At 38.0% G+C, this 23,249-nt stretch overlaps 1 protein-coding gene across 1 annotated transcript in view; it reads left to right on the top strand.

Moving 5' to 3' along the window:
* The window catches only part of LOC140339994 (rap1 GTPase-GDP dissociation stimulator 1-A-like), a 90,497-nt gene that overhangs the window by 29,374 nt on the left and 37,874 nt on the right, over positions 1-23,249 (top strand). The window contains exons 2-5 of the mRNA XM_072424930.1: positions 10,836-11,003; positions 14,567-14,689; positions 20,768-20,893; positions 21,647-21,775. Coding sequence (XP_072281031.1) covers positions 10,836-11,003; positions 14,567-14,689; positions 20,768-20,893; positions 21,647-21,775 — 546 coding nt within the window. The remainder of the gene's footprint in view (positions 1-10,835; positions 11,004-14,566; positions 14,690-20,767; positions 20,894-21,646; positions 21,776-23,249) is intronic.

The following is a 23,249-nucleotide window of genomic DNA, read 5'->3' as shown; positions in this document are numbered from 1 at the left end:
TTTGAGAATGGTTGTCTCAAGATTTTATAGCACCTAGAGAAGCATGAGCTACCTCATTTTTGGTATGATCTGCACTGATAACAATTTTGCAATGAATATGAAACGGTAATATATTACAATGATAATACCTGCTAAGTGATTAATTTCTGTGCATTAAACCTGGCATACAAAATCCAGAGACAGAACCAAGACCATAATGTCCCTCAATTCTAAAATCCAGGCAATGAAAACACTTGCAACTAAGCGCACCCAACAAATGTATTTGGCATTGTGGTACCATATCAATTTTGCATTTATTTGACAATGTTCCATCTATACTACTTTAGTCTCGTATACACTTACATGGACAGTTCCTCTTTTAGCCTCTATTTCTGTTATGTTGTTACCTGTCCTAGATTTCCTCAGTGCCTACTGATCACCATCCCATATCTTTTACTATGATCTTCTCACCCTCTCCATGAACTTTTTTATTTGCACAGACTTTTTATGGCAATAATAATGACTTTAGACTCCTACATAAATTCTTTATTACTCCATTTTCTTTACTTAACCCGATCCACTTATCAGAAGAAAAACAGGGCAGTTTCTCTATATGCTAGCATTGTATTGTGGAATATTTGCTAATCACGAAGATGATTTCTCTAAATGCATGGATCATATTTAAAATTTACAGATCCTTTTGAACGCAGGTGGCCCTATGGGCCTTAGCAGTGCAATGCAGGGGGAACAATAAGGGGGATTTCCAGTCTGTTATAAATGATTCTTTTATAGTTGGTAGTAACACTCTTGCAATGATGATCTTAATATAGAAAAGGTGACAGGCTATTACCAGTTGGCATTTGTTAACCACTCCCAGCAACCTCTGAAATGCTGTGTGTGTGGTGGAATAAAGTTAGGCATACGGGTAACAAGTATATTAACAATATACCTTCTTTGATAAAGTCATTTGGTGTGATTCTATATCAGTATTTATCAGAAACAAGATACAGACAGACTATTCCTAATCAGCATTGTATTTTATTGTTGTTCCCACAGCTGTTTGAAAAGACGTCCTCTGCCCAGTAAATGGCATGTAATGGAAGAGCAATGATAGAATTATGGTGTCCAATACTAGGGATGTGTGACAATATCAAATTCTGCTCCACTAAAATGAAGACAACAACAAAACTCTAATGTCTTAAGTTTGTTTGTAGTCTTCTTTTTTACAATTCTTATTTTTTTTAGATGAATAAAAGCTGATCCTGTATCTTGCAGTAATGGTACCATATTGGGTCATGGTCAAATTTGGCTTATTGTTCCCTATACTATTACCGCAGTGCAGGGGATTGCTCATTTAGCAATGGAAATGCAGTGGATTAACACGTTTTTAAAGATTTTATACTATGCAAGCTTTTTGACAATGGAGATAGATTTATTAGTATGTGAGAACTTGGGAAACCAGATTGGATCTGATTAAAGAAATGCAAAGTGGGTTTAAAACAAAAGCTTTCTGACCACCTTGCAAAAGGGGGTCCTGATACCACTAAAAAGTTTTTTGGATGCTTGAGGAAGCATAGATAACATTGAAGACATTTTTATCTGTTTGGATATCAATAAAGACTTGTTTTCTTTATTTCTACACCATGGGAGTCTTTCAACATAATAAAACACATGTTTTTACACATGACGGCCTATTGTTTTACTTCATGGCTATTTCACTGCCTCTGTCAAGTAATATTATTGGACAAGAGGTGGCCAAAATTGAAGCATAGCCTGCTTGTTAGGAAAAATCAATTGATAAAATGAAGAGATCCACTTAGTAAAAAGAAGTCCTTCTGCCTATTAGTACATTTTGGTTTGTCAGTACTCATCTGCAAGTGTATTGGCTTGGTACCATGCCAAGATTAAGTAGTGCTATTGCATATGCAATTCCCATTTGGCTAATAAAGGTGGATGAAGACTTGGTAAGATGATAATGGTCACTACAGGGTGAACAGGTATATCCATGAGCAAAAAGGGCACTTTGGCCGGTAAGTGTGCTTTAATTCTGAACATATTTGCCTGTTGTAAAAATAACCCTGGTTGCCGGCAGGGGATTTACTATGCTTTAAAGAGGAAAATTCCCTTTTTAACGGAAATGCAGAATTTTTACTCTGGCAGCTTAAGCAGTGTATATTGTTTGCAGCGACATAAATAGGTCAAAAGGGAAAAAAGAAAAAAAAGAAAAGTAAGCATGATTTTGGTTATCGGAGGATAATGGTAGAGTTGCCACTGATTTTAAAGACTGGATTTGTTCCAGTAATAGACATTTTATCCTAAATGAACTGGATGCAATTATCATCTGCTTGAAGATATGTCTTTACAGTGAATAGCTGGTTGTATCAGAAATGCTGCAGAGTGTTTTTCTTTATCCGACATTTGGTACAATTACATAACATAGTATACTGCAAACAGATGGAACCTTTTCAAGGACTTTAGCATGTCATTGTGCATATGGTGTGATTCTGCTGATGTGTCCTTAGAGATACAACAAAGCACCTGCACTGTGTGTTTTTGTTAACCCTCTGCAATACTTCAGTAGCTATGTGCCAGTGGTTGGACCTGCTGACTTTGCATTAGCTTCCTGTATTTCTACATTATCATTAGCTGTGACCCTGGAGCTTCAGGTGCACATACTATTGAGTAGAATTTCCTTGCAAATTTCATTTTAGCAGGCACCTGTGAGTTTTTTTTTACAGATCATTTTACAGACCTCAAACTGATGTTTACTTCCAATAAAATCTTTAAAATTTTGATTAACTCAATAGAAAACAATACATATTGGGTAAGGTATGATACGTTACTGAAAAACGATTTTCTCTATTCTCTGTACTCTAACATTTCCTTTTGTAAGCTATTAATATACATCTAAGTGTTCTCATATACTGCGCATATAGAAAAGAAAATGTTTGTTTACCTTATAGGCCAAGCAAATAAGTTGATGGGTGAATGGATGTGTGTGATGTGTGGAAGTGGTAACTGTCTTGATAGTTTTTAATGACCAAAAGTTTCATATTACAAGTTTTCAACAAGCTTAGAACAGAATAAGACCTTTGGTGGGAGCAAGCAATTTTACATGGCTTTTGGCAGTTAGACCCACACCGCTGGTTCTTAAAGAACCAGTGTTTGCAGATTTGACAATAGTAGTACGTACGCTGTACTTAACCACTTACTGCCAATCTCTAGAATCTTGGTGGACGCTGCATGTGGTACCTTCCCCAAGGCACTGGTGTGAGGAAGCAGTAACCACACAGCAACCTCATGGCCAGTCTGAACATAGCCTTACGTAGGTATACTTCTGAAATATCATAACGCAGTATAAATATACCTGTATATGAATTGATACAAAACAACGTATACAGAAAAATTGCAAAAATGTTGATGTGCTGCCTATGTTGAACACCTCTGCCAAACTTTGCAATACTTATCCACCCAAAGCTTGTGCTTGAAACAAGACAGCAGCCACGAGATTGTTAAAACACACATCAAAGTCAGAAGTCTCTAGTGTGAAACTACTTAAAAAGGAGCTTTCACATTTAGGGGTATTAAACATACAGTCATTAGTGAGTCTTAGGCTACAGTTAAATGGTTGTTTGTCCACTGCATTAAATGCTCCTGGGCACTCACATTACACTGCTAGGGAACTGGGATCTGTGTTACAAAGCATCATGGGGCTTCTGTACTTCTGTTGGTTTCAAACCATTAGAAAACACTTTGCAACCACTTGTAAAACTATTTAATTCAATTTATTAATTCAATTTAGTCCAATTTATATCTATGTATGGGTTTAGTGGCAGCCCCCCCTGAGATGCTTAAAAAAGCAACTCAAAAACACACTGCAACCACACTATAGCCAAATGCCTGAACAAAAAATGCTCCATATCCTTTATATAAATATTTAACTTTTGCGGAGGTTAAGAACTGGCTAACCACAGTTATTCTCCGTACAGATGTCAGATGATCTGCCAGGTGCCAGGATAGTGAACATAGAAGCAGTAGACTAATAAGTCAGTCCTCCCCCTCCTCCTAATTATGACCCGACTGGTTCTTTGTGCTGCTCCTCCTTTACTTCATCTCAATTCTACTGTATAGTAGTTTGCAAAAGTCTATTGAGATAAAAAATCAATCTCAAATACCCAAACTGTTTTCTTAAAAAAAATACATTTAATGATATATTATTGAAGAGCTGCATTACATTTTGCATATTATATCTAGGTCCAATTTAGCTTCAAGCTTATTTAAAATTTTGTAATTTATTTTTGCATGTGTTTGTCACTTTCAAGTGCACTTCTCCATTTCCGCTTTCCATGTTGGTTTTCTGTGAGCTTGTTCTTAAATGTTCTTTGATGTGGTAAAGAGAACTATATGAAGTAGCCTCATGTAACATTACACATAATACAAAAAAAAATTACCAATCATTGTCAGTAATTATATAAATATTTTTCATAGATCCTTTTTAAATGAAAAGCCAAGGTGTACTGAAGTATCTGTGGATGTGAACAAACATCAAATCATTTTCATATTTTCTGTAACATTATTCTAAAAAAAAAAATACTACTACTTCATACTCATCTTCTAATGAAATATAATAGAATCTCAAGTGACATTTGTAGCATACACATTTGCAAATGTAATGAAAAATCGAGCTCAGAGAAACCAGGAGACCAGTAAGGATTACAAAACACCAGTGTTCATCTTTTTTTAATATTGACTAACCTAGGGGGAGTTTAGAGCTCACCGAACAATATTCCTTTCTCTCGCCTTTTGCACTCTGCTGAGGCAAAACAAGAAGCTGGGAAAAGTGTGTTTGAATAATGTATGTAGCTTAGAGTACTGTTGTGAGTCTCTCGAATAAAGAGCATGTCACAATGATTTTTCCTTCATTTGTTTCTAGAAAATTGTACTTCTAGCAATAAAGTGGCGGTCAATGACATTTTATGCTATGATATTCAAAATGCCAGAAACTGTACTGCATCTGGGGACTGGAAAATATAGACAAGATAATATTCATATTTATTAGCATGACTATAACAAAAATGTGGTGCCAGTACATTTGTAGCTATGTATTTGGTGATCTAATCCCCTGTTGTAATATTATCATGCAGATTTGTAGCACAATTACAAAGGCTATTTGCCTTGCAGCAAGAATTTGAGAATCTCCAGTAGCCCCAAGACTGATTTTTTTTTTTTTGTCCGAAGTGTGGTTAACAATGTCATACAGGATACAGGGAAGTACACTCTGAAAAATTGCATTGTGAACCGTCTTTCAAAAACGAGTCACTTCGGCAACGTTCTTATCTAAACACTTATCGTTTCACGTATCGCGTTTCACCATCCAGCACACTTACAGCTTCAATTATTTTTGCCTCTTGGCATTCTTCAAATAAAAAAAAAGTTCTTTGGGAGGATGGTGTTGCATCACATAAAATGTTTGAAAACTCTAACATTGAATTTGTATTTGCTCCCTTTTGTTCGGTTAAATATACTGTTGGTAAACTTTTTTTTTTTAATCTGTTCAATAGGTGCAAAATGTACCTATCATTACAAGGTGACTTAGGTCTATGGATGCCATTGCCATCACACTTCCTTGGGTGATAAAAAGTGCTATACCAGGTTACTGTTGGTGGCTACAGTCAGTCTTTTAACACCCTTATTCCTTCCCAATTTATCACTTAGATCCCTCAACAGTTGTGTCTTAGGTTTGCCAAAAAGAAGACCCTAAAATATGTGTATTAGTAAGAATAATACTACTTAATATTATCACCTGTTTATACATATCACAGACTAACATAGTCAAAGGTTTGTCTCATCTTGCTTTTTCAGGGGATTCAGAGAAATAATTAATGAGTTGTTAGCTATAGTAGATATGAAAAGGTCTCTTGCTGGAAAGCAAGTATGCGAAACGCATCAGAAACCAAGACAAACCTTTGATTATGTTAGTCTGTGATATGTATAAACAATCTCATGCTTTACCACAAGAGCCTACTTTGTGAAGCTTTGTCTTATTGTTAAAGATTCAATATAAGTAGAATCCTATTTGATATTGATTTAGGCTTTGGGAAGCACGTTGTATGTATCTGTAGCTTTCCCTTTGGTACACCTCTTCCCTGTAACACTTCTTTCAATGGTAACTTCTCCTCTTCTACTATCCTCCCTGTTGGTGTTCCCCAAGGGTCAGTTCTTGGACCGGTTCTCTTTTCTCTGTACACCTCCTCAATCAGTAGTCTCAAAGCCTCCTTTGGTTTACAGTACCATCTGTATGCTAATTACATTCAAATGTATCTGTCCATTCCTAACTTGTCTCCCTCAGTCCTGGATAAGGTTTAATGGTGCCTGTCAGCCATGTCATCATGGATGGCTGACAGTTTTCTGAAACTCAACCTGGATAAAACAGAACTCATCCCCCCCCCCCCCCTCCCATATTCCAAATCTCCCCCTGACATATTTTTAATACTGTTAGTCATCCCTCACCTCAGGCACGTCTTGGCATCAACCTAAACTCTTCTTGCAACATCCCCAAACCGCCCCTATCTGTCTTCAGAGACTACCAAACTCCATGTACAAGCTCTTATCTCTCGCCTGGACTACTGTAACATTCTCCTCTCTGGTATTTCATTATCCCAACTCTCTCTTCTATAGTCTGTGTGCTGTAGCTAGACTTATCTATCCTTCTGACCATTCCTCTTCTGCTGCATCTCTTTATAGTTCTCTTCATTGGCTTCCATTTCACCTTAGAATCAAATTTTAGCTCCTGTGTTTGGCCTTCAAATCCCTCCACAGCCAATGACCTACTGACGACTTCCTCTCCCATAACCTCTTCATATACAAGGCTCCGAGACTTTCTAAAGCTGTCCTGACTCTCTGCAATGGTCTACACTCAAAACTCGTTTTTTCAAACCTCCTCACTACCCACCATACTATATCACCCCTCCTATTGTGTGCTACTTCCCCACCTCTTAGATTGTACGCTCTTGGGAGAGGGTCTTCTTCTCCTCTTGTGTCACTGTCTGTATCTGTCTGTCTGTATCTGTCTTTAATTGGCAACTTCTATTTAATGTACAGTGCTGTGTAATATTAGTGAATGTAAACCCTGCCATTTACAAGCATGCAAGGCAATTTTATCACCTTAGCATAGTATGCATTGCTATGTAAAAATTTTACATGGGACCATGTGACTGTGCTTTTCTGTGCTCAGAGAGTTAGGATTGCAGTTTAGTGAAGCTGCATTACAACATCATTACCTATACAGTCACAGTAGGCTCACAAGGCCCTGGGGGCTCTTTCAGTCCCCTTTGCCTCTAAACAATTAATAAAATTCTGATTGGTAAACTCTCGCCGCAAGTTGCTGCCAGTTGAGCAATGCTGGGTGGTCCAGGAGGTTGTGGACTTGGCCAACCGCATGGAAGTTATCGAGTATGCTGTATGTCCATATGGCTGCGTGTCCAGCGAGAGTGCACACAAGTATGATGCTACAATGGAAGCCTGTGTGTAATGTTGTTACACAGCTGTAGGCACTCCAAAGCGACAGGTTCCTTCTCTCTACAAACCTCATTAGAAGAAAGTTTGCATATTCCTATTGGGTTTAAAGCAATAAACAAATGTTTAAACTCATAATACGCATGAGTAGAAAAGACAGTATTTTTTTTTTTTTTTTGTGTCAAGATAAATCAAATGGAAGAATATGGACATGCATCCATAGGCAAAAATTAAGTACAATTCAACACAAATATGTACATATATGACCAATTCCTTGGTAAGTATTGTCACATGAGATTAGGAAACTTTAGTAAGTAGCGCACAAATCAACTTAGAAAGGGGCAGTCTTTATTTCCAACGTGTTTTGCAGCTTCTTTAGGGGAGGTAGAGAGGAGCCATAATTCTGTATAAATTTAGTCTTTAAACAGAAGCTTTGTCCTTCAGTTAACAGAAAACAAAAGATTTTTTTGTGTAATAACCATAAAAAACCCACTTCTCTGAGTTTACTGCAGGGCACAGCACCCACCCCCTCTGGTATTGCTGCCACATATTATGTAAATACTTTTGTTGCATTATTTTTAACTTACTATGACACCTGACTGAAGCCTAGCCTACAGGTAAGGTCATAAACCCAAGTCCCCAACCCCTTCCCAATGGCTGTCTAATTTTTATGTGTACCTAGTGTTTTACTGCAGACTTAAGCAGAGGCTGTCTGTTCCAATGAGCACAGGGAAAAAAGTTTATGGTTAGTAGTACACTGAAAATGGTATTATTCCACATAAAACTTGCTTTTCGTGTGTTTCTCTTTCCCTATAACTCAAGTCAGACACACTGTAAAACATTTTTAATTTTTGAAATACAGACTTTTTGGAATCCATCTAAAAGTTTCCAAAGTATGGTAAAATAGAAAACTGAATTACGAGATGCTTGTGTGGAGTTCTAATGTGCTTAACAAATAAAGGGGCAATGTGAAGAGTATTTTTTGGTTCCCCTACTTAACAGGGGTCTTGATTAGCATGATGAGCTAAACCAATTAAAAATAAAACTTTTTTCTGGCTATACATGCAGTCTGCATACCCCTTGCTATCTTCCCCAGTGGCTATTGCTCAAGGTATCACAGTTGCTAGTGAATCCCACTGGAACCACCTTGATGCAACTCATTTGGGCCACTCTATTTGGGATACAGATACTGCAGAAACAAACCTGAGGATGCCAGGAAACAGGCATGTCCTCGCATATTACACTGAGCTATGCATGCACAGCTTAGGGTATGCCAAGAAAAAGATTGCAAACAGGGAGCTTATTATGCCAGGCAGGTTAAGGACATAGCCTCTCCCATCTGCAACAAAATCCACTTTTAAATAGGTGAATTCAATTTGTTGAGTAAAAGATGAGATGTTGAAGTGCACTCTGGTGATTGATCATATTTCTCTTACTTACTGAGAACTCTCCCTTCCTATCCCCACCCTTGCTAACCTCTGGATGAAAACTGCAATGATACCAGTCATTGATTTGAGAATAAAGTATCCCAGCAATGGGTAGAAGCAGTATATTGCAAAATCAGTATAATGATGTGTGTCACTAAAAACCATTTCCAGAAAGATAAGCCTAAAATAAGGTTAATTGTAACCTCTACACAGACAGTAGAAGACTGTTGTCTGTAATAGAACTAATGCTGGTTGATGCATTCCTCAGTGTGAAATGTCATGTAATATGATTGTTTTTATATAACCTTTAATGCAAATCCTATTAAAAGGAACACCAAATTGTTTATTCTATACCAACCACGTCTGCTCTCATAAAGCCTCATCCATCTGTGACTTCTATTGCAGCCAATAAGCAACTAAATCCACATTCAACATTACTGGACTCAAAACAAGACAACCTTTAGAATTAAATCTACTGAGGTTGTTTAAACTAACACCAATGTAAAAAGCAAAGAGTGTGTTTGTAGATTGAATTACTTTTTTGGATTGCATAAAAAATAAAATTTTGCAATGTTGCCAAAAGACAACCTTTGTTTGTTCTTAGAACAATATATGTATTACTTAGTTATCTTAAGCAACTATATATACTGTAAAAATGGAACTGTTTTACAAATCAACCCATAGAGCATTATGGTTAATAAAGCAGAAGGCACAGCTGTAGCCCCAGGTTATGTCTGATTAGGGATGAGTCACTGCAGTAAGTCACACAGTTCTTCGTAAATCACAGCTTGGGCTATGGAGTCTGTAAACATGTTTTATGCCACAAGGCAAACTGATATGTACCTGCTGGCTAAAACAAATCCAAACGTTAAATTTGCCATACAAGGCATTCCTTAATTGTTTTTTTATCTTCCTGGCTATAATGAAGAAAACAAGTTTTAAAACTACTTTTCCATTGATGCCTAGAATACACCATGCTATATCTTTATGAATGAAAGATGAAGTGTTGTAACACATCCAAAACTCCTAAATGATTTAAAAATTCTGCCTTCCGGTACATAAAATGCACATGTGAATTATGTATATTTATGTAGGATTGTAAATAAATAGACTTGTAAAAATATTGGCAGGCACCGAGTTGAATTTTTGCAAAATAATATACATCTGCTAGAAGAAATTCTTTTAAAAATCTTCATAATATATGTGATTGAAGTGTCAGAGTCTTCAAAAACAAACCCATGTACTATCATATGATATGTTATTAAATTTTATATTAAAGACCTTTATCTATTCATACACACACCATATTAACAAGGGTGGTCGTCCACCCTGACATTGGCAAACCATTTTAAGTGCTGATAAGAAAATGGAATACTTGACAAATGATTCTACAGCAAGAGACAGCCTAGAATCCTCTAAGAACCAATAGCAATTGGCAGTTAATATTTACATTTTTTATATACTATTTCTGTTAAAGTATATTGCCACACTAGAGAAAGGACATTTAAATAGATTTACTAAAAAGCAAGCATATAGCAAAAATAGGAAACAATGAATTGTATATGGTTTTGGGATTCTAATTTAGATTTTTAAATATTAATAATTTAATTTTAATAACTTTATTTATACTGCTGTAGGTATTTACTCACCAAGTCAGTGCATGTTTTTTTATCTTTAATATTTTATCATTCTAAAACCAAAAACAATCTCAGCAGTCTTTAATATGTTTGCTGAGGCATTCTTTTCAGATAGGGTTTTATTGTAACCACAGATTATTGTTTTGATGCATTTAATAAAGCAGCATGTTGAGAATACTTATTTTAAATTGAGTTAATTCATAATTAGGTTTAAACCACTGTTGTCTTGGCAAGGTAGAATGTTTACCTAACTTATTTGTTTACTTAATTATTTTAGTACCAGAGGGGCTTATAAACCCCACTGCTTCTGATGGGGCAGCTCTATCCCATGCAGAGAGTCTCTGCCAGCACTTCGAATGCCTCAAACTTTGCGGAGAGGAAGGAGAAGATGAGAAGCAGATCATGCAAAGTCTCAATGTGGTCCTGCTGTCACTTGATGAAGACAGTTAAGTATTATGCAAATCTCCCCAAACATCTGAGCTTTAATATGCTTGATTATATCCAAAAACCCCTGTGATAGTATACCTGCAAATCTCTAGCTGAACTAAGTTTTTATATTCATCAGAAAGTGTTGTTAATTAAAAATGTGTGATACAAAAATCTTCTATTTGAGTCCAATGTTTAAAGTTATTATAACAAAAATCTAATAAAGCTGTTATAGGAGGTCAGTATTGAGTAAAACCCACCAATATGTACCAGACCTGAAGCATTGGCGCTTGACTCCAAGCAGACCAGGTTATTGTCAGTTACTAAATTCAAGACACAGTTTTACAGTGAAAGCATACACCCCCCTGCTTAACAATAACATGCTAAGAAAATAGCAGTCTTCACCTTTAGGTTAATTTGAAAAGCAGTTTTGACAACTCCTGACAGATTTACCTACCAGACCTTGCAATACTGTTTTACCTATAGAAGAGGACACTGCCTGGTGCTCAACCAACATCCATGTTCTTGATACCTGCCATATGTGGAACCCACAATTCAGATACTGCCTTTAAAACCTAAAGAATAAGAACTTACACCTTTAAGTTAACCCTGTCTTCTCCAATTAAGCCATTTACAGATAAACACCATCTTCCACCATCAATCCATCTCCACATTTCTAAGCCCCTGCTTAGCCTTGGGAGCTTAGTTACACCGTTCCAGCACACGGTTGTCTCCAAGACTTTAGTGGGCAAAGGATGGCATCTGGAAAGGGCTGGCAGAGGACCAGGAGCCCACAAGAACAGGACTAGGAGCACAATGGGAAGTCAAGACAGTTCAGGGTCAGTTACCAAGTGATCCACAGATAACTATGTACAGAATATTCTAGCAGAGACAAGTCCAAGAAACAGAGCCAAGGGTAAAGCATAGGTTGTCAGTCAACCAAACAAGGGGCCTGATTTATCAAGCTTTCCACAACTGGAGAAGATAGACTAACATGAGTAAACCTGGGTGATCTGGCAAACCTGGAGTGGATTTCTTAAAGTCCCAGCTGATTTGAAGAGGATGCTCAGACAGATACAAGCACTAAAAAGAAACTAGGGATGCTGCAAGCTGTAGAGCAGAGGACTTACAGCTGAATGCTTGGTCTCTTCTGCTGCTGCAAACAATGCTGTCAGTAACTAGGGTGTACTGGACTGCATGACAGTGGGGATCGCTGGCCAGATATGCTTCTACTAATATACCAGATATCTAAAATTTAAGAGAAGTACTCTGTCAAGCCTCTCAGAACATACAATATTCTAAATCTGTCATTCCTTTACAAAGGGAAAATAAGTATCGTGTACAGGTTTTATTTTAGTTTAATCCCTATAGATATGAAACCATACCACTTATTGAAGGTCAGTCTATTGATTATTTAGTTTTTGGTAATTGTTGGATAATTAAACTACCTTGGAGTTATACAAAGCAAAAAAAAAAGTAATTTTCTGCTTCTATTCAGAAGCATGGGATTTTTTAGGACTTAGCAGGACATTTAAACTCAAGGTTTAAATAATGAATATACACACTTTATTTTCATCATATAAAATTATTACATTAAAAGCATATGAGTTGCCAATTCCTTAAAGTAGATAGGTACATTCCCATGGCTCCTGTATTTATCGATGTAAGCCTGTATACAGTATAAGATGTTTTAATACACATCTTCAGTGGAACCTCTAAATATTCAACGCCTGGATGCGTTTTGCAATCTAAACGTTAAAGAGGAAAAAAAGCAAGTCACAAATCAAAAAGAAAAATGAAAAGAAGGTGAGTATAACAAATACCATGTTATACAGGTTATCTGTCATGCATATATAAACCTTCAATGCTGACAAATGATATTAGGCAACTTCAAATTCACTTGGAAAATTTTCTAAAAGTAACTTTCCTGATTGCATATCCTGACAATTGTTCAATGTGGATTTGGTACTGCTAGAGACACTCCATGTGTTGGTAATTGTGTCATATATATTCTATAAGGACATCACATATAGGAAGCCCAGATTTAGTACTAGATTCCAAAACAGTCCCCGTGGATTCAAAAAATCAAGAGCTTTTAGATGAACAAACTCGTTCCTCCACCATATAGATAAAAAGGGTGTTGTGGATGACGATCATTAGAGAGCTGTCAACAAGTGTCGTTGTGACACTCACCATTAGTAAAGTTACAGCTTGTTCAAGGGAGTATACTAGATGGCTTCACACATTAGTTACATTGTAAGTTACTGCTCATATACCCATTATTTTTACAGTTACCTAATCTTTCAATGCAAATGCTGCAAACATGGGGAAATGCCTCATATACAGGGTAAACAAATAAATACATAAATATGGCAATACACACACAGGATAAAAACAAATATCTATAAAAATCAAAGGGCTCTATTTTTAATTTTTTGCTTTGTCATTATTTACTTATTATTTTACCTTGAGTATTTACTATGTCCTAAAAAATGCCATGCTTCTGAATAGAAGCAAATAATTACTCTTTTTTTCTGTTAGTAGAATATTAGCACACCAAATCTAGTGTGCTGGGATTGGGCAAACTACTATATACAAAATAAGGAATATTGATGGATTCATAGAGTTTATTTGAACTTTGTTAGGTTTGTACACCTGTTGAGACATATTCTCTGCAGATTGTTAAAGCTATTTTTTGGAGCCTAAAAAAGTAAATTGTAAACACAAAGATGGGATAGAACATCCCATCTATTGTTCAGTAATGCGGGGTGATCATGCAGTTACAGTGTAAAAGTAACCAAAAGTTAGATCAACCCACCAGTGTGTGTACAAATCTAGCTAACAAGTTTGTACGGGTCTTAAAAGGGGGGTATTTCTGTATGGTCACCATGTGTAAAAAAGATATAAAAGGACATGACTATTATTTCTTTAGTGTGTCACAACCCCTTTGTTAACAATGTAAAAAGAAAAAATTAAGTTTGTTAAAACGTTCGAAAAAAGTGTTCTTATTCCTTTACTGAGTTACTGTTTGTTATAACCACTTTGAGTCACTGTTGACAAATTAGCACAGGACTTGCCTTCCATGTGTATCTTCCGATGCTAACCAGTCTAGGCTGTCAGGTATTGCTTTGTCCCCTGTCCCCTGCAGAGTCCGTTTCTTCCACTGTTACTCCTGGATTTCCTGTTGTCTAAATGCAAACACGAGTTCTGTTGTCTGCACTAGGCTCCATTCTTGGTATCTTGCAGGTACCAGGAATAAGCTGAAGTGCTAGAAGAGATTTTTTATGTAGCTTACGCCAAAAAATGCTATTTAGAGCATTTTTGATGTGTTTGGTTTAGCCATAACTTTAGGAATATGGGGCCTATTGTAGATAGTAATTTTTTTTTTGTTTTTTATTCCAAACTTCAAAATACCAATAAATTATATTATAGCATGATATATAAATAAAGCAGTGAGAGCTGAAAAGTCACATAACTTTGGGGCAAACACATATTTATTAGCAACGTGAACTGAGCTGGAATTGTGTTTTTTTTGCAGAAATAGTATGTCTAAATAGCAAATGCCATTTTTTTCCTCTACAGTTCAGAAATCAGCCAAACTACTTACAGACTATGATGTCTTACCAGCACTAGCAAAGATCCTGAAAACAAGTCAAAACTGTGCAGAAAAGGCAGCCCAAGTACTGGCAGAACTGTCAAAGAATGGTAAGCACTCTACTACTAGGAATGAGCAGGCAAATCTTGTGAAGGTACTCAAAAATGAATTTGTCTGGAATATCACATTTTTGTGAACATCTCTAAATAGCACCCATGTTTCACCATTCAGTGTTAATGCATGCAGAGAGTTTTTCCATTGATGCAGTGTGCAGACTGAGCATATACATCCATCCCCAGTGACCTATGAGAACTCAGCCACCCCTTCTTTAAATACTCAACAGACGAGCAGTTTCCTTTTAATTTTGATGCATGCTTTTGATTAGAGTAGCTGCAGAACATATTATAGGGGAAGGCAGAGCTTTGCAGTTGTACAAGAACCTTTATAATTAGAAGAAAAAATGTACAGCATAATTATAGTCTCTTTGAGCCAGGGTCAGTTTTGTGTAGAGGGAAAGACTTAAAGATGTTTATTTGCTGAGGGTGACTGCTGCTTTTGTCATCCCTGTTAGTATGTTCTTAATGCTGCTGTCTCATAGCACAGCAACTTAAACCATTTTTTTTTAGTTTTAGAAAGTTTAGGGAAGGATGGTTCAATTCTGAAGGGTTTTTTTTGTTGACTGTGTCTACATGAAAATTTCACATTACTTCATGTCTCTTAGAAAATTAGAATTCACAGAACAGTGGAGGTAAGTGTAGAATGATCGCTATAGCTACCTGTTCAACCACTTGGCATATTCACCTGTGAGGTCACATTAAAAGCATTGTGACTGGGGGACTTCCAGGGGAGGAGTCAAGTGCACAAGCAGCACCCCACTTTGGTTTCGACACAAGCCGGCTTTTTCTATTCACGGTTTGGGTCCTGTATCCGCAACCTTTCTAGGGGAATCCCTGCTGCAATGGAGACCCAGGCAGCCATCGTAACATGTGGCACCCAAGAGCCTTCTCTATCTGCAAACCTTACATCTCCACTTCTCGGCTGCTTTTACAATTCAGCCTCATCCACTGTGCTCAAGGACATCCAAAGGTGGATCAGGACCCTGTGCACTCGTTCTGGGACCCATATTGATGCACATGTACTCCTCATATGTGCCCCACTTTTATCTTGAGATTCCCCTCCAAAGTAACGACTCTCTATTCCATGCTATAATATTGGCATAAAATATTGGCATAAAATTCATCTTTGATCTCTGCTGAGCAGGGGGTTTGCAACAGGCTAAACATCAACCTTGGATTCTATCAGAACATAGTGACCGTTCCTTAGGGACCTCCAACTGTACTGACTTGGAGTACCTCAAGTGTTTGTCACACACCCTTGCTAGATCCCGAAACTACCACTAAAACACGCACATTTGTACTTCCTGAATTCTGGATAATACCATACAATAACATCTGTGCACTGGTGCTGAGACATGGACATTACTTTTAAAAAAATACCTATTACTATACCCTATTAAAGGCTAAAGAGCTTGTCATGTGTGGTTAACTGTCCAGTGCGTGGGGCTTCCCTGTCGGGTTCTACATGTTGGTGACTACACAAGCAAACATACGGAGAATTGTTCCCCTTCCCATTCCAACGTTCTTTTTCATATATATATTTTAGTACAACTACATAATACTACTACTTGCATACCATGGGAAAGGAAAACTAATAGCCATTCCTTCCAGAAGAGAGAGATTGGGAACTTTTTTGCTTGCTCAAAGACCCCTGGCCTTAGTGGGAATGGCCCTAGCTCCAGACTCCGCACCACCCATGCTGCCATTGCGAATCTAGAATCCCCAGATTTAATGCAGGAAGAATCATCCTCTACCTCACCCTCACCTATCAGGGAAGACAGAGAATCAGAGAATCTTTGCAACCCCCCAGCCCAGTTTCCATGTATTCCTTGGACACCTGGAACAGAGATGCTTGCTTAAGATGGCTACCCATCAAAGCAGGCTTTGAATCACTTCTTACACACATTCAAAATTCTTTCCGCTCCGAACTTACTACACTTAAATCTGTTTAAAGCTTAAATTTTGGCTCTAGAATAGAAGAAATATAACAAGCAACTGAAGATCTCTGCAGTCATGTACAAAGCAACACTCACACGCTAAACGAAAATTCAATGCTGCTTCAGCAATTATTATACAACAAGACGATCTGGAGAATCGAAGCCGCCGCAATAATATACGAATCAGCGGCCTGCCGGAGTCAGTTGAGCCGAAAGACCTTCATGCAGCTGCCACCTCCTTGTTTAATGACCTTCAAAAGCTGAGGGATCATTTTATAGAAATAGGCCGCATACATAGGACCCTACATGGGCCCAAAAAGCCAAGACCCAGACAGACCTAGAGACGTGATCTGTCGCTTCCATTCCTTTTATCCTATGGAACTCATCATGCAGAAGGCCAGATTGGCTACACATGGGAACTGGCTGTAAAGAATTTCCATCGATTACACCTCTTGCCTTCTCCGTCACCCCTCTTCCCCATTTTTGGGAAACCCGTTTGTTCTTCCCTGGTTGGAGGACAGGATGTTCCGAGAACTACTATCCACAGCTTTCTGGAGAGCAAAGCATTTTATCAGATCGGGCAGATGGATAGGGCGAGAGGAATTGGGTGATGATTTTTGCTTGATTTTTTTGGGCGATCCTTACAGATCTCCAACTTTTTGCTAACTCTCCGCCCGGCATCAACTTATTGCAGATCCTTAACTCCCTTTGAACAACTATGCACAAACAAGGGAGGAATTTGACACGCTTTGTCCATTGGTACACCACATCTTTCCAAATGTGTCAGAGTGCTGCTGGAGGTGTCAGACTGAGAAGGGCTCCCTCCTCCACATTTTCTGGGACTGTCTCATTCTGAGAAATTTTTGGGTAGCAATCAGATCCATAGTCCATCAAATATATAAATATAAATATACAAAATATATCGGACCGATATATTCTAGATGAGCCGGCCTTCTACCTCCTGCAACACCACTCATTCCCATTGAAAGCATACAAAACTCATACAAGAACTAGGGTGCTCTACTCTATTTCTCCCAGGTGTCGGTGCTGTGGAATGGTTTCCTTGGTTGCTCCTTGATGTCAGTACTTTGGGATGGTATGCTCTATTGCTCCCCAGTGGCCGTTCAGTGGGGGGGTGGTATGCTTTATACACCCTAGGGATTCAGTACTGTGGCTGGTTTTAGCATAGTGGGATGTTATACAGTTTGTTTTTGCCCTAGCCACTGTCCAGGCTCTATGTCTGTTATGTCTATTTGGGTTGAGATGCCGGTAACATAATTACGTTACTGTTGCTTGGCACCTTCTGGGGGGGGCTGGGGTGTTGTGTGTGGGGTGAAGTTCCAGGACCGGGTTTGGGTGGTAGGCCTGTTGAGGATGTAATTCAGGGGTTGTTGATTTGATTGGCAGGTGACTCTGTAGTTTGTGGAGTACGGGGTGGCAGTTAGCAGGGGCAGCTGGTGGTTTACAGCATATGGGTTGCTGGATTTGCCTAAGGATTTGGAGGAAATTAGTTGTTTAAATTCAAGTTGGGGCATTCAACAGTGGTTGGTTCAGTTTGAGTTGTGTAGTGAGTTGGGCTCTATCGCGTTGGACGTGGTGAGAGGCAGACGGCGGTTCAGCTGAACAAGAGATGGTGTGCTTCACTGGAGCGGAGATAGCGGAGCATTGGATCGAAGTACCTGGTTTATGGTGGAGTGAAATGGTGTCGGAGACCCGCACATTTGGGACGTGTGAGTGGCCCAAGTCGTGGTTAGGTCCATGCTGAGGGGGCATTTTCGAGGTGTCGGCTTAGGGTGCCCAGGTGTGTTGCGTTCTGGTTGGATACAGTGGCCAGGACCAGTTGGACAGGCACCCACTTGGGGGCATGGTTCAACACTGCCCAGAGTGAGGTGAATACGGGGGTGGGCAATTTCGGTGGCTGGCAATGGAGGAAGACTAACTGGCTGGCTGGAATTCAACAACCTCTATGAGTGTGACGGTCGTGCTCAGGTGTAGGTTTCACAGCTGAGCGCTGTGGTGGTTTAATGATAATAATAATAATATTAATGGAGTGTTTTTATGTTATATTAATCTATGCTTGCATATCAAAAGTGTAAAATGTATTTATTTATATGTCATTTATTTATTATTGGATATTTGTTTGGTAATTACTTGAATGGTATTTTTTTTTAATGGTGGGTAAACATGGCTGCTTGCCGATGGTGGTGGTGGTAAAGGATAGGTTAGAAGGTCTGAGCTACTCTTTTCAAGAGGGGCCCAAAGTCTTAAAAAAAAATAGGCGCAGGGTGTGAGGCCTAGCCCAGGGGTGTTAGGGGTTAATAAAATGAAGTAAGGCTAGGAGGGGCTGTGCTAGTGTGGAGCGTGGGGTGGGAAGGGATTAGACATAGGACAAGTTAAAAGGGGGAAGACTGAAGTCAGAGGCCCTCTTTTGAAAAAAAAAGTTTGTTATGGTTATAATTTGAAATTTTGGTTAGTTTTAGCGGTTAGGATCTTGGAAGGCAAGGATCCAGTGTTTCGAAATTTTGGCTGGGGGGGATCCTCTTTGGTGGGGTTTCCCCCTTTATGGTGAATTGATGATTATAGCTCCTGAGGCGGTGCTGGGTTGCTAGGAGCTAAGGTGGACATGTTGGAAGAGTTAAATTCCTGTTTAGTGTGGATTTTGCCTTCTGAGACCTGCAGCCTGGTTGTTTGGGTGTATAACCGGGAGTTTGGAGTTTGATAACATTATGCATATTTTTATTATGGTTATGTATTAATAAAAGGGGAATTAGGTTTTTGGTTATTGAGGTTATATTCAATGTTATATGTTGGTGTTATTTAATCCCGGTTTAATATATTAATATGTAATGTATATGTTATGTTATGGTATGTATGTTTGCATATCAAAAGTGTAAAATGTATTTATTTATTTGTCATTTATTTATTATTAGATATTTGTTTGTTAATTACTTGAATGGTTAATTTATTTAATGGTGGTTAAATAAATGGCTGCTTGCCAGCCAATTTAGATCCAAGATTGGTGTTTGGGTATTTAATAGTGGGGGGGGTAAGCAGGTTGGGGGGAGGCGGAGTTTCTGATGGTGGTGGTAAAGGATGGGCTAGAAGGTTTGATCTACCCTTGTCATGGCTACACAGGGTTAATGAAATCCACGGTATGGTCTTAGGACCTCTATTCAAGGAACTAGCAGAAAAGTAGCCAATACATGGTTTTATTGGTCACAGTTTACAACAACCCATGAATACCATAGCTATTTCATCTCAACCTAGCTCACTGGAGCTTTACGCTGCCTGTTCATCTCCATTTCATATATGAGACATCCCCCAGCCACCTCCCCCAGGCTTCCTTAACGTGCAGTCACCAATTAATGGAGATTGTTTTCCCCGTCCTTCTCCCCCTTTTTCTATTTTTTTCCTCTATTCGAGTTCATTGTGGTTCTACATGTCAGATATTTGAGTAACTGAACCAGGTATAATCTGAGACTGTTAAATATATTCTATATGCAATTGCAACGTTTGCACATCTTTGACAGCTGTTTAATGTTTTTTTTTTTTTTTTATTTCATTTTTACTCCCCCTTTATTTTTGTACCCACCTCAAATAAATACACCAAGAATGTTTAAACAAGCATTGTGACTGAACTTTACAGTTAAATCTGCTAGGTGCTGGAACAGGTAGCTATAGCTATCATTCAACACTTCCCTGAGACTCCCTGTACATATGGGGAGAATTAGGAAGAGCAGCCTCTCTTCCTATGCAGGTAAAGGTCGATGGGATCACCTAGAGTGGTATTTTTCCCTAAAACATCTAGTTCATGTGTATTTCAACTATACATTCATTGCACTCATAATACAAAAATCACTCAAAATTCAGCTTAAACTTCAGTAAAGTTAAGTTTGATTTGATACTATAAATAACCCTATAACCCCAGTGCAATATGCAATGTTTGCCAAATATGCCCTGATACGTTTTGTACAATAAAAACCTAAATAAAAATTTGCTTGCAAGATTTGCACTTGTCATATACTACATGAAAATTGGCATTTATATGGAGTCATACTAACCACATTTTTATTAGCGTAATAAATACTTATACATCTATCTCTGAGGTCTCTGAATGCCTATTCTCTATGTTTAGAAGAAACAAGGAAACCCTGCATTGAAGCAGGCCTAGTGATGGCACTGGTACCTTTGCTGCAGAGCTCGGATCAAGAGATTCTGCTTCATGCTGGCAGAGCCATTGGTCGTATTTGTTATGAAAACAGTAAGTGGAAAAATTATTAAAGATTCTAGAATGTGTACCCTGAGAGTGAAATTAAACTATAAGTAGTCTCAATGCTACGGGTAAATACTACAAATTAGATTGATCAAAAAGCAGGCATACATAAATATAATGTAGAAGGTGCAAATTAAGAATTGTATATAAAAAAAAAAATACGAGACATTGTAGGAGGATAATTTATTATGCAAACACAATACTAAGTTCTCAAAAGCAGGCATATGGTGGGGTTTTTCTTACGAATTTAATGAGGAATGCAGCTGGAATATATGCAAAATAGTAGTTAAAAACTAGGAGTTTGCTGAGATTTTCAATATGAAAGCCTTAACCCATAACCTTTCATATTGGAAATTCCAGTCATTGAATAGTAAACATCTACTGTAGAATGTTTGGAAACAGCGGTGAAACTTTTTATGGAATTCTGCCTATGTTTGCTAATACCTATGAAGAGGAAAATGCACTGTTAGGTAAATGCTTTAACTACTTGCTGCCTACTCACAGTGAGCATACATTTGATCGGATATGATATTTTTATGTATTTAGCATAAAGTGTACAAACATGTACAAACAAACATGTACAACATAGTGCAATGTACAATAATATTAATGACTGCATTAAAACATACACCAATTTATTCAGTAACACATGAAAAGAAGCTAAACAGAGTATCCATAGAATCCACCCTTTTCTGTTCCTTATGATTAAACTAAAAGCAAAATATTTACATTTTCTTTCAGATGAGCTGCAAGAACAACTGGTGGAGATGGATGTCATCAGTTCACTGGTCAGGATACTAACCGACTTTCCAGAAAATGAAGCGCTGGTGCGTGTGGGTCTTTTGGCCTTGTCCAATCTTGCGGACCTAGGTTAGAGTTTTACTAAACCTAACATAAGAAATGTCAGGTGACTAATGTGTGGTTCCAATGCAGACGTTTATGAATGCTACATTAAATCACCATAACTTTATCTAGTCAATAATTATGAACATGTGACCTCTGCAGACACCACCTAGAAAATTGAATTCATGGCAGCATTGTTTTAAAATGATCACTACTGATGCCCCAAGGTAAAGCTACTAGTACCACTGGGTGTACAGTACAGAATAGTTAAAACTGATTTGAGTTTTAATTTGCTTTCTGTGTATGTATGTTCTGGAGACACAACAAGAAGTGAGAGGAAATCTCTCCAAAGCAAGAAGAAATATCCTCTTGGACTGTTATAAGAAAAGGTGTTCTAATTGAAAGTATTCCTGTTCAGTTGACACCTAAATTGTTGATTTCCCAAAATTTTCTGTTCCTGCAGTAAGGGTCACCAAGACTACCAAATGGGGTGAATATCACTAAATTGGGTACCCAAACAATAATAAAACCCAAAAAGGTGTTCTTAACCCTTCCTTCTCCGTTCAAATCGAACCAGAAAAAAACAGTTTAACTGTGCTAAAAAGATTATTTAATACTACCCTCTTGTTTGTTTTTATGGCATATTTTAGACCCACTGACATATTCACAAGGTCAATGCGCTTTTGTAAGTAATGCAAAATGATCAGGCTGCCGAGAAGGGGCTGGCAGGGTGCTATATAAAATGTCCTAAAACAGAAAGCTATAGTAATGCCCATATGTAAAGTGAAGGCTCTCTGATGGGAAACTCAAATTGAAGTAATGGGTAGGCAAAGGACATGTAGGTAGGGGGTGATTAGATAATGCTGGCAGTTCACCGGCCAGAAATAGGCAAGGTTCTGACTTGCAGTTTCTAATGACCACTGTGCACTAAAATCAAGTACAAAAGGAGTTTTAGGAGGCCCTTTATTTTTATTAAGTCTTTCGAAGGTTACATAATCTGTGTTACTGGGTTAGTTATATTGCCACAAAAAGTACTTTAGAAGCATAATTCCAAAATGCTTGCAATTTGCATGTGTCATTCAGTCAACTGTATTACTCTTCTTATTATAGTTTCCCAGATCAACAATGAGCATTGTCTTTAATAGTACTAGACCAGGGGTCTGCAACCTGCAAACTGTGTTATGTTTTGCGGCTCCAGACTATTTTTCTTTAGTGGAAGAGGAGGCAAAATGGCTCTTTTGATAGTAAAGGTTGCTGACCCCTGTACTAGACCAATACAAAATGAGTGAGCCTTATGACTATGTTTTAGAGCATATATACCTTTCACATAATAGGCTTGTAGGGTTCTGTTCAAGTTTTAAAGCATAACAAAATCCCAGAACAAAAATGTAATAAATTGCTGTTTAACAGTTCCTACCAGAGATTACAACATGGTGTTCCACTGAGGTCGCCTATTCGGTAACATGCATTGCCGTAACTTGCTCAGTAATGCAAAGCATCA

The sequence above is a fragment of the Pyxicephalus adspersus genome, chromosome 10 (genome assembly GCF_032062135.1).
Source record: "Pyxicephalus adspersus chromosome 10, UCB_Pads_2.0, whole genome shotgun sequence".
NCBI classification, from domain to species: domain Eukaryota; kingdom Metazoa; phylum Chordata; class Amphibia; order Anura; family Pyxicephalidae; genus Pyxicephalus; species Pyxicephalus adspersus.
This window is presented reverse-complemented; position numbering and strand designations above follow the sequence as displayed.